A 12,996-nucleotide genomic window follows, 5' to 3' on the forward strand; every position below is an offset into this window, starting at 1 on the left:
CTTCCTTCAGCCTGATTCTCAACACTACTGCTAGAACTACAGAACATACTTTGCAGCTACCAAGGAACAAGCCCTTGTCTAATTTGATCCAAAGGAAATGACATTGCTTCAAAGCATAACCAGCCAATAATACCAACAACCATCCACTGATAGCCAAATATGTTCAGCGCCCAAATTATTATTATAGAATGTGCTGGTTTGGGCTGGGATAGAGTTAGTTTTCTCCATTGAAGCAAGCATGAGGCTATGCTTTGGATTTGTGCTGAAAACAGTGCTGACAACCCAGGGGTGTTTTAGTTATTACTGAGCAGCACTCACACAGCATCATGGCCTTTTCTGCTTCTCACCCCACCCCGACAGTGAGTAGGCTGGGGGTGCTCAAGAAGCTGGGAGGGGACACAGCCAGGACAGCTAACCCAAGGGATATGCCATGACATATGGCATCATGCTCAGCATATAAAGCTGTGGGGGGAGGTTGGTGGAGTGGCCGCTGCTCAGGGAATGGCTGGGCATCAGTTGGTTGGTGGTGAGCAATTGTTTTCATTTGCATCACTTGTCTCTCTTGGGTTTTAATATCTCTCTTTGTTATTTGCCTTCTCATTACAATTTATTATTTTATTTCAATTATCAAATAATTTTTATCTCAACCCGTAAGTTTTCTCAGTTTTACCCTTCCGATTCTCCCCCCCAACCCACTGAGGGGAAGTGAGCGAGCAGCTGTCTGGTGCTTAGTTGCTGGCTGAAATTAAACAACAACATAGCAATACCTACTTGTTGATTTTCATTTAAGACCACCTGAATGTCCTCTCGTCTGTAATACTTCATTATCTGTGTTATTATATTTATGTGTCAACAGTTAAGTCCAATTTACAATAACAAACACAACATGACGTGCTATTATAGCTCTCCAACAAGAGACAAAATTATTTTAGTATTAAAATAGCTTAACTGTTACGTAGTGGTCTGTCACAGCCACTGGGATATTACCTACTGTGTACTATTTTCTGTATCATGTGTTTCCACAGTTAAGCAAAGAATTCTCAACACCAGGACTAACCTACTGATCATAATAAAGCTGACAAAACTGTGAGGCAGACACTTAACTCAAGTGCTGTCCTCTAAGCAAGCTTATCCATTATGACTTCTGGCAGCAAGGAATATCGAATTATCATTTCAGGTAACTTTTAGTGAAGTTTTCCTGTAAAGATTCTACAGGAGCTTGCCTTGCTGACAGCTGGAAGTTCTACTTATACAACATCCTTATAAAAAACATCTTTTTATTTATGCAGTTAAGACCAGTTCAGGCCCCCAGATTCAAAAGCTCAGGCTCCATTTTTCAATTTAAGACATGCACTTTTCTGGTCACAAATTCTGTTGAAATTATAGAGGGGACATAACACTAAGTGTAGCAGGAGGATATATTTAAAACATATATTAGATTGGTATTACATAAACAACAACAAATATCCACTGATATATCTTCTTTAAAATAAAAGGACAGCTTTTACTCCCACTGGAAGCTGCAGAATTACACCAGAATTACAGTAAGCACAGTGTGAAAATTCATGAGGTACAAAGTCAAAGTGTCTACACATGAAAGAAAAGAGTTACCTATTGACAAGAAGTAGGACACAGAAAAGCTCTAAAGCTGTCAAGACAAACCTGAGCTAGACAAGTGTAGCTAAGGAACAACAGTAGTGCCTACAAAAAGAAGATTGTAGGACAAATAAGGAAAGATAGCACATTACAGAAACAGTAAAATGGAGAAAGCAACACTATCACACATTTTCAAACAGAAATCACAAAGAATACAGAGAAAAGAAGAAAATAGGACACTATGCATTTTTAAAGAAAACAGTCATTAAACTGATAATCACAGCAAAACACATCTAAACATTTCACTTGGTTAAGATTTCAACCAAAACTAAGTGCTTGTTCCTTCCTTGCATAATAAATGACTACATCCTAACAAAATTACAAAAGCAATAAAATCAGTTTATGCCTAAACGTTTACAAGACACCTAGCATTTAAAAGAAAAATCAGTTTAACTGTGTGCTTTTTAGCCAAGTTGGACTAAGACATTTAAGCTTAGAGACTGAACGAAAGGCATCCTTACTTCCCTGACACAACGTACAGGGAATATATCCAGATGAAACATGGACTTCCACAGCTTTTGCTCCACTCAAATACAACAGGAAAGCACAGATTGTCTATCAAGGACTGGCAAGCAGCTTATTGGTTTGGTTTTTTTTTAGTGGAGCTACATTTACATGAAGAAAAACAAAGCGCGTGGCATATTTTCCTTATTAAAAAAAGCATAACTACAAAAAAAGAAAAAAATCCACACAATCCCAAAATGTTTGGAAGACTGAAGAATTTGTATGCATTTGAATTATAGTAATCATAATCAAAAACAGAAAATCCAAAAATTCTCAAAGGTAATTAAATGCTACTTAAATCTATAAGACACACAAAAAAATTATACTGTACCTAAAGGATAGTTCTGTTGACTATTTGGAGGTATATTTTCTTTAGCCATGGAGATTAACATTTTGCTAGTCTCAGAAGGCTTCTCCAATTCCTTATTCTGAAAACAATACAAAACATTTTGCAGCATCACAAGGTAAAAGAAATGGCACATATAAGAACAATATTATTAACATTATTAGCACTGGAGAACAGAGATTGAAAGTGATGTTGGATTACCACATTCCACTAATACTACCAAAAAAGTAGTTCTCCTCTACAACACAGGAATTATTAGCTCAATATATTTCAGTATATTTCATATCATAATCCACAGCTGTTTCATTTTACAGATATCCTCTCTGTTTTTTCTGTGGGGGCTGATTTGATGTACTGCACTGTGCTTGAAACTATGAAAGGATTACAGGGTATTACAGGGCAAGTTTAACCCACCTGTTGCCTGTAACTACACTTTCACCAAACAGCTTAGGACTTTATCCAACTATAGGCTGGAAACATTCTCTTTCACTTTAAACTTGCTTTGAGCAGAGACGGCAAAAATAAACAAAGCCTGACTCCTCACAGATCCTTATGAATTAACTTTCTGAAGTGAATAAAACTTTCTGCAGAGAATTATTATAACTAGGTAAAAATACTTATATTACCCACAGATTGTGAAAGATGAATTCTCATAACCTTCTGACGAAACAAAAAAGGGAGAAAAAATTCAATATCATTACTGCTGTTAAAAGTTCGAGCTGTTTGGGACTTTGTAAGTCAAACAACAGACAAAACTTTTTTTACTGAGGACTTTATTTAGTTACCATTACACTTAGCCAGCTTGAATTATTTAGATACAGCTTTTTGCCAGGTACTGGCACTGTTGAACAACTCAATGGTGATCTGCAAATTATAGAATCTTTTGTAGTTTTAGAATTAGGTACTGTTTTGGTTTCGGCTGCCGCCGGCAACAAAAGCTCCACGCGGCCGCCCCTCCCCCCGCCAGCGTGCGGAGGAGAATGGAAAGAAAGAGGCAGAAACTGGTGGGTCGGGATAAGGGCAGTTTAACAGAACAGCAAACAGAGGGAAACAGGAACAACAACGATACAAATAAGGAGAAAACACAACAACGAACCATAACGACCCAGACAGCCGCTCTCCCGAAACAGGACCAGCACCGCGCCCCACCAAGCCGCGAGTGCCTTCCCGCCGCGCCGACCCCCCCCACCGGAACCCAGTGTGATGTCACATGGTATGGAATACCGGGCTCTGTTTGGCCAGGTGGGGTCAGCCCCCACCCCCCCCCCGGCTGTGCCCCTTCCTGGATTCCGGTGAAAATTAACCCTGTTCTGGTCAAACCCAGGACATTATCCACCCCTTATTCCATACCATCTACGTCATGCCCAGGTCCCCCATTGTCCGGTTGATCACCACCACTTCTCCTGTCTCCAGATATCATTCCTTTAGTCTATGGATCATCACTCTAAAGTGTCTGTTGAGTTCATTTAATCCATGACTTCGGGCTCCATCTGTCGTTATGGTCTTCCTTGGCAGGGCAGGTGATGTGTGGTGATGGGCGGTCACTTGCTGCATCCGGAGCTCACGGCTGATGTATCTGGTGCGGCCCGTGCCCACAGTCTGCAGGAGATGTTGATCTTGATGAAGTTGCTGGATGCCAGTTGTTGAAAACCAGGTCCAGTCCCATCATTGCTGTGCTCTGCTAGGTTTTCATCGAAAAAGTCCATCCTTCTTTAATCTGGAGAATTCTTACTATGCTACTACTGGTACAAAATATAACAATTGTAACAGTGATAACAGACAGTGACAGGGTTATTTAACAACTAACTTTATACAATTTATTTATGGACTACTCTCGCCCAAAATTAAATCCCCATGAGGTACACATCGGACTTCCCCATCCTTCCGCATTACCCACCAGGTACACCCAGGTCCTTGAGCAAAAGCAATCCCGCGGACGGGCTTGCCTTTGCCCGAGGCAGGACTAACCCAAACCGTCTTCCCTAACATGTTCCACATGTGCACTACAGGGACTTTATCCCCTTCTACGGGGCGCTGAGGTTTTGACTGGGCAGGACCAGCCCGGTTGGTGGACCCTCTGGTGTTAACCAACCAGGTGGCCTTTGCTAAATGGGTATCCCAATTTTTGAAAGTCCCACCCCCCATTGCCCTTAAAGTGGTTTTTAGCAGCCCATTGTAATGTTCGATCTTTCCAGAGGCTGGTGCATGGTAGGGGATGTGATACACCCACTCAATACCGTGTTCTTTGGCCCAGGTGTCTATGAGGCTGTTGCGAAAGTGAGTCCCGTTGTCCGACTCGATTCTTTCGGGAGTGCCATGTCGCCACAGGACTTGTTTTTCCAGGCCCAGGATGGTATTCCGGGCAGTGGCATGGGGCACAGGGTAGGTTTCCAGCCATCCGGTGGTGGCCTCCACCTTTGTGAGCACATAGCGCTTGCCTTGGCGGGTCTGCGGCAGTGTGATGTAGTCAATCTGCCAAGCCTCCCCATCTTTATATTTTAGCCATCGTCCTCCATACCACTGAGGCTTTACCCGCTTGGCTTGCTTGATTGCAGCGCATGTCTCACATTCATGGATAACCTGTGCAATAGTGTCCATGGTCAAGTCCACCCCTCGGTCACGAGCCCATCTGTATGTCGCGTCTCTTCCTTGGTGGTCCGAGGTGTCATGGGCCCACCGAGCTATAAACAGTTCACCCTTATGTTGCCAGTCCAGATCCACCTGAGCCACTTCAATCTTAGCAGCCTGATCTACCTGGTGGTGGTTTTGATGTTCTTCAGTGGCCCGACTCTTAGGGACGTGGGCGTCCACGTGACGGACTTTTACAACCAACTGCTCCAGCCGGGCAGCAATATCTTGCCACAATGGGGCAGCCCAGATAGGTTTGCCTCTGCGCTGCCAGTTGTTCTTCTTCCATTGCTGCAGCCACCCCCACAAGGCATTGGCCACCATCCAAGAGTCGGTGTAAAGACAGAGCACTGGCCACTTCTCTCGACTGGCAATGTCTAAAGCCAGCTGGATGGCTTTCACCTCTGCAAACTGTCTGGACTCTCCTCCCTCGGCAGTTTCTGCGACTTGTCGTGTAGGGCTCCATACAGCAGCCTTCCACCTCCGCTGCTTCCCCACAATGCGACAGGACCCATCCGTGAACAGGGCATACGTTTTCTTATCTTCTAGCAGCTGGTTATACAGTGGGGCCTCTTCAGCACGTGTCACCTCCTCCTCTGGCGATGCTCCAAAATCTTTGCCTTCTGGCCAGTCCATGATGACCTCCAGAATTCCTGGGCGAATGGGGTGTCCCATTCGGGCGCGCTGGGTGATCAGAGCGACCCACTTACTCCACGTAGCATCGGTGGCATGATGCGTAGAGGGGACCCTCTCTTTGAACATCCAGCCCAGGACCGGCAATCATGGAGCCAGGAGAAGCTGTGCTTCAGTGCCGACCACTTCTGAAGCAGCTCGAACGCCTTCATATGCTGCCAGAATCTCTTTTTCAGTGGGAGTATAGCGGGCCTCGGATCCTTTGTATCCCCGGCTCCAGAACCCCAGGGGTCGACCTCGAGTCTCCCCTGGTGCTTTCTGCCAGAGACTCCAGGTTGGGCCATTCTCCCCGGCTGCGGTGTAGAGCACGTTTTTAACATCTTGCCCTGACCGGACTGGACCAAGGGCTACGGCATGAACTATCTCCCGTTTAATCTGTTCAAATGCCTGTCGTTGCTCAGGGCCCCATTCAAAATCATTCTTCTTCCGGGTCACGTGGGACAGAGGGCTTACAATCTGGCTGTAATTTGGGATGTGCATCCTCCAAAAACCCACAACACCCAGGAAGGCCTGTGCTTCCTTTTTGCTGGTTGGTGGAGACATAGCTGCTATTTTGTTGATGACATCCATTGGGATTTGACGGCGCCCATCCTGCCATTTTATTCCCAAAAACTGGATCTCTTGCGCAGGTCCCTTGACTTTACTTCGCTTAATGGCGAAACCGGCTTTCAGAAGGATCTGAACTATTTTCTCCCCTTTCTCAAAAACTTCCTCCGCTGTGTCGCCCCATATAATGATGTCATCGATGTACTGCAGATGTTCTGGGGCTTCACCCTTTTCCAGTGCAGTCTGGATTAGTCCATGGCAAATGGTGGGACTGTGTTTCCACCCCTGGGGCAGTCGATTCCAGGTGTACTGGATGCCCCTCCAGGTGAAAGCAAACTGTGGCCTGCACTCTGCTGCCAAAGGGATGGAGAAGAATGCATTAGCGATGTCAATTGTAGCATACCACTTGGCTGCCTTTGACTCCAGCTGATATTGAAGTTCTAGCATGTCTGGCACGGCAGCACTCAGCGGTGGTGTGACTTCATTCAGGCCACGGTAGTCTATTGTCAGTCTCCACTCTCCAGTAGACTTTCTCACTGGCCATATGGGACTATTAAATGGTGAGCGAGTTTTGCTGATCACTCCTTGACTCTCCAGCTGGCGGATCAGCTGATGAATGGGGAGAAGGGAGTCTCGGTTGGTACGATACTGTCGCCGGTGCACTGTTGTGGTTGCGATGGGTACCTGTTGTTCTTCAACCCTCAGCAACCCCACAACGGAAGGATCCTCCGAGAGACCAGGCAAAATGCACAGCTGTTTAATTTCTTCCGTCTCCACAGCAGCTATGCCAAAAGCCCACCGATACCCCTTTGGGTCCTTGAAATAGCCTCTCCTAAGATAGTCTATCCCAAGGATGCACGGAGCCTCGGGGCCAGTTACAATGGGGTGCTTCTGCCAGTCCTGCCCAGTGAGGCTCACTTCAGCCTCCAGTACACTCAGCTCTTGGGACCCCCCTGTCACTCCCGAAATGCAAATGGACTCTGACCCTTTGAACTCTGATGGCATTAAAGTACACTGTGCACCAGTGTCCACTGGAGCTTGATACTCTTGTGGATCTGACGTGCCAGGCCACCGAATCCACACCGTCCAATAGACACGGTTGTCCCTTTCCTCCACCTGGCTGGAGGCAGGGCCCCTCTAATCCTCGTCAGAGAATTTGCTGCTCACCTGCTGTAAAAATGACTTGGAGGTCCCCTCCAGAGGATCGGAATCAAGGTCAAACTGTCTACCTGGTCTGGAGAGCTGGCTTCTGGAAAGTGGAGCGGCACTTTTCCTAACAGAATCCCCTTTGGTGATTGTTTTACCTCGCAACTCACGTACTCGGGCCTCTAGACTTGAGGTGGGTTTTCCATCCCACTTCCTCATGTCCTCTCCGTGGTCACGCAGGTAGAACCACAGGGTGCCCCGGGGTGTATAGCCTCTGTATTCCCTCTCCTGAGCAGAGAAACGCTTGCCCCTAATAGCTGAGATGCGGGCCCGCACAGGTGGGGAGTAGGACATATCCTCTTTGAATTGCTGGAACTGTCGGGACAATTTATTCACAGCTGAGACAAGGGAGGAAGAGAGACTTTCCTCATATTGGCGGAGTCTGACAGCCACCTCGTCCACTGTTGGTGCCTCTTTACCTTTCCAGTTTACAACTGCCAGTGAGTTGGCATGTGAGGAGGGTGCGCTCCGCACAAACTTCCTCCACATGGATTGTGAGCACTGGAGTTCATCTGGGTCTGTGGGTACCTGCTCATTGTCTGTGTCACAGTAAACCAGCTCCCGCACAGCTAATTCCCTCAAGTACTGAATACCCCTTTCCATATTGGTCCACTTGCCAGGATAGCATACAAAATCGTCACTGAAGGTGTCACCGAAAATCTGGGAATAGACCTCGTAACACCGATGTAGTGTTAAAAGGCAGGCATTCTTTATTGCGACGTCGGATGCACGGGGGATAATTCTGCCGAACGTGCATACCCCATACCCTTTCCGTGCAGTTTATATAGATCAAAATATACATATTTATTTGATTACATAAGCCCTTTCTTTCATAGTCAAATCAGTCCATTTTCATACACTCCTCCCACCCGCACTTGCGCAGTGCCTCCTAGTGGTGGTCGTCGCGGGTCCTAAGATGAAGGCTTATCCTCTTCATCACAGTTTCTGCGCAAACTCAGTCCTCTTCTGGCTCTTGTCCCTGCGGCACGGGTCGTCTTGACCAGTTCCAGGCACCTGCTCATTTCAATTAAAACTACCTTCTTTGGGGGGGGAGATGTATGACTTTTTGCTTCAGTTAATTCACACAATAGATAGGTACCACAAATACACCTGCAGTCATTTAATAGCACTATTTCTATTAAAAAAAATCCCCCTTCACCATTATTGTTTAACATTAATGATTACCTAGGGACTAAACCCTCTGTTCCCAGACCTAATGTCCAGATGGGCAGGGCTGCACAAGGGACATAGCAGCATTGTTCGTGCTTTATGATTAACTAATTCCATCACCGTGGTTACAAAGGGGTACCTCTCCCTCACGCCTGACAGAAGTCTCCTCCAGAGGCTGAGGATTTGTTCCTTTTTCCCAATGGCCTTGTCAATGCCCCCATCCCTGGCCAGGGATCCCAGCTGCTTGGCTTCCTTGCCCTCTAATTCCAAGCTGCTGGCCCCGTTATCCCAGCACCGCAGCAGCCAGGTGGCAATGTGCTCGCCTGGGTGGCGGCTGAAATCTTTCCTCATGTCTCGCAGCTCGCCCAGGGACAGGGACCGGGTGATGATCTCTGTCTCTGTCTCCCGCGATGACCCTGGCTCATCGTCATCCCTCCCGGAGCGATCTGCTCTCTTTGCGTCTTTCTTTAGTTTTACGGGGGCGACTGCTACTGGCACAGGTTGGTCATTGGGCTCAGCCACGCTGCCTGCAGATGGAGCTGGGGCTGGAGCAGCTGCTGTGCCTGCCAGGGAAACCGAGGCAGACCCTGCAGCTGTGGCAGCGGCGGTGCCAGTCGGGGGGGCTGTGACTGCCTGCTGGGCTGGAGGGGCTGCAGGGCCGGCTGGGGGGGCAGCGCCAGTTGCAGCGCCTGCCGCTTCGCTTCCCCCCCTTTCCCCTTTAAGGCACTGAACAGTGTTGAACAGGGCTCGGTAGGCATGGGCCAGACCCCAGCACATTGTGGTGATCTGTGTCTCTCTGGAGTTCCCAGGGTGGCAGCACACTTTTTTCAGATATTTTACCAGATTGTCCGGATTCTGTATTTGTTCAGGGGTGAGTTTAAAACACACCGCAGGTGCCCACTGCTCTAGACATCTGCCCATGCTGTCCCACACACCCAGCCACTCACAGCTATCCGGCCCCGGGGCAGGTCTCTGCACGATGTTCTTAACGACTTGCTTAACCCTAAACAAAAGCTGAAACCCATTCAGGAGGCAGAACAAAAGGAGAGTGCTGGCCTGAGCATCCCACGGTACTCGAAATTCTCAAAAGCCGTTAGGACCAGCCTGAGGGAAAGAGGGGGGGCGAAAGAGTGGGGGAAGGTATCCCCTTCGTCTTTCCCCACAGACTGGGTTTGATTATTAACAAAATCTAAGACATAGGATCCGAGGTACGGAAATGACCGCAGTGCCGCATGCAAATACAAGACTAATTTCATGCACAGTGATGTTATCATAAGTCGATATCGTACAGTACAGCAAAATCATCATCCTGATCTTTTTTTCCGAGGTAACAAACAGCACGGTCGCAAACACATACAGCAAGTAAGGATTTACGTAGCAGAGATATTTGATCAAAGTCAGAAACATTTTTACCGGCGACTTTAACTAACACAGTAAATGCGTATAACAAAATTTAAGCAAATCTAAGAAAACAGTTTTAACACCCGCTGCTCAGCCCTGCCGTTATCCCCGCTCCACGCTTGGGCGCCAATTTAATGTTTTGGTTTCGGCTGCCGCCGGCAACAAAAGCGCCACGCGGCCGCCCCTCCCCCCGCCGGCGTGCGGAGGAGAATGGAAAGAAAGAGGCAGAAACTGGTGGGTCGGGATAAGGGCAGTTTAACAGAACAGCAAACAGAGGGAAACAGGAACAACAACGATACAAATAAGGAGAAAACACAACCACGAACCATAACGACCCAGACAGCCGCTCTCCCGAAACAGGACCGGCGCTGCGCCCCCCCAAGCCGCGAGTGCCTTCCCGCCGCGCCCCCCCCCCCCCCCCCCCGGAACCCAGCGTGACGGCACATGGTATGGAATACCGGGCTCTGTTTGGCCAGGTGGGGTCAGCCCCCACCCCCCGGCTGTGCCCCTTCCTGGATTCCGGTGAAAATTAACCCTGTTCTGGCCAAACCCAGGACAGGTACTAAAATTTCTAATAGGAAAGTTGTGACAATAACAGATTTTGTTTAATCAAATGGATTAAGTAATTTGCCTTTTATATTTCCTAGTTTCTGTAACAGAAATTTTGAGGGTATTTATACCTTCCATCCCCATCTCAACACCCATGCTCTGGAGTAACCAGAGAGGAGATCCCTGCTAGTCAGCTTCCCTAGGGAGGAGGGAAGGAACAACGATCACCATTTACAAGAGTTTTCCCACTTGTAAAATACAAATGTTACTGTGTATGCCTGGGGGCAACAAGTTTTTAAAAATCTACATAAATACAAAGTATTTAAGTTAGAAATTACTTTGAACAGATAAATCTTTAATATATACTTCAATAACAAATGCAGATTTAAGAGCACAGTAAAAGCAAGCTTAAATCAAGACCACAGCAATAGCAGTGTTGCAATCTGGGAAAATTATTGAATACTCTTACCCTCATTTCCATGTAAGGTGGATTATTTTCAAGTTCTGCCTTATCTTGTGCCAACTTGGCCTTCTGATCTTCAATAAATTTGTCTAAATCATCCGCCATCATTTCTAAGGTTATAGAAAAGAAATAGAACATTGCCTCTACATCAGAGCCTCTAACATTTAAAGCTCAATTACAGTTGCTTAAGACAGCAGTTAAGTAGCATTCAAGTTTCTCCCTCAGAACTACAAGCCTTAAGACGTTTCCTGGGTCAAAAAAACACCTAACTCAGGAAACACATCCATGGAGAAGATTACTTGATATTTCACCAGAGAGCAACTTCAAAGATTCCATATTATAAGACTGAAGATATTTCCCTAAAGTGTGTTGGGGTTGGTTTTTTTAACTACAGGTCTACCAACAGCCCTTCACTACACGCTTGCACAATCTTATTGTTAGTGAATCATAAAATCAAAATTAAACATGAAAAAATAAACAGGATAAAGGGATTGTTAGACAAAAAAGTACAAAAAGTGCAAAATATACATATACTCTAAGATAAGCACCAAATCATACAATCCATTCTGCGCTTAATTTACTTCCGCGAGACATCTTAATTATTAAGCTTATTCAAAACAATAAAAAAATCACATAAAACAACAAAGCAAAAAACCAAGCAAACAAAAAAAACCCACAAACCACAAAATACACCTACAGTGTTTCAGGAGTTGGAGCCAACAGTGTATCATTACCTCCTGCACCAATAAAACAGAAGAGGCGGTAAGAACAGCTACAATTCTGCAACTATTGTAAGATCGTAGACATCAGGCAGCATTGACTTGCCATGAGACAAGCCACTCATCTCTACGAAAACATGTACTGAGGAACAGCTGATTGTCTCTTCCATTAGTTGTGCATCTCACCTATTTAACTGAAAACCCTTCAGAGCAGAAATTTTAGCATCTTATTTGTGCAATTTATTGTACATGGCTGCTCCTAGATAACCTCATAATAAAAATTAAAGTGCATCAAATACATAACAATGGAACTGTACAGAAGTTAGAGCACACACTCAGACTTCGAATATTCTTTGTTAGGATAGCCTTATCATAGAATAGTTTGGGTTGGAAGGGACCTCTAAAGGTCCAACCTCACTGCAACGAGCAGGGACATCTTCAACTAGATCAGGTTGCTCAGAGCCCCGTCCAACCCGGCCTCGAATGTTTCCAGGGATGGGGCTTGCACTACTTCTCTGGGCAACCTGTTCCAGTGTTTCACCATCCTAATCATAAAAAAATCTCTTCCTTATATCCAGTCTAATTCTACCCTCTTTTAGTTTAAAATCACTGCTCCTTGTGCTATAGTAACAGGCCCTGCTAAAAAAGTTGTCCCCGTTTCCTATAGGCCCCCTTTAAGTACTGAAAGGCCGCAGTAAGGTCTCTCCCTAGGTCTTGTCAGAAGTAAAACACTGCAAAGCCGCACACTAAGTAACCATGGAAAGAAGAAAGACAAAATCAACAAGAATGACTGCATACAAGCCTACTCATCCCTATCTCTACTCAGCATTTTCCCCAACTCCACTGGAGGAGTTTTGCAAAACCAAGCCCACAGATAAAAAAAAAAATCCGTAAGTTAGACTCCACACTTAAAGGAAGCATGAAACTGAGAAGAAAAGTAATACCCTCAAATCCCTCTAATACTATCCACACAACTCAAGCAACAGGATTGCTTATGCAGGTTCCTAAGCAACCCCATGACACACAGTATCTAAACTCAGATAGTACAGCAGTTTTACAGAGGCTAATTCGGTATCTTTCTAAAGCCTACAGATTGTATGAGGTAAAGAATAGAC

General features: G+C 46.0%; 1 protein-coding gene across 12 annotated transcripts in view; it reads right to left on the minus strand.

The window, feature by feature from the left end:
• CSPP1 (centrosome and spindle pole associated protein 1) overlaps positions 1-12,996 on the minus strand; it is a 77,611-nt gene that overhangs the window by 60,743 nt on the left and 3,872 nt on the right. For 10 of the 12 annotated variants that reach the window (XM_075416050.1, XM_075416049.1, XM_075416040.1 and 7 more), the window contains exons 2-3: positions 11,169-11,272; positions 2,492-2,588 (exon numbers count right to left, since the gene is read on the minus strand). In XM_075416050.1, the coding sequence (XP_075272165.1) occupies positions 2,492-2,588; positions 11,169-11,272 (201 nt within the window). Of the gene's footprint in view, positions 1-2,491; positions 2,589-11,168; positions 11,273-11,859; positions 11,900-12,996 lie in introns of all 12 variants that reach the window. The other 2 variants (XM_075416045.1, XM_075416046.1) reach the window with 1 other exon arrangement.

Source organism: Opisthocomus hoazin, chromosome 3 (assembly GCF_030867145.1).
Source record: "Opisthocomus hoazin isolate bOpiHoa1 chromosome 3, bOpiHoa1.hap1, whole genome shotgun sequence".
NCBI classification, from domain to species: domain Eukaryota; kingdom Metazoa; phylum Chordata; class Aves; order Opisthocomiformes; family Opisthocomidae; genus Opisthocomus; species Opisthocomus hoazin.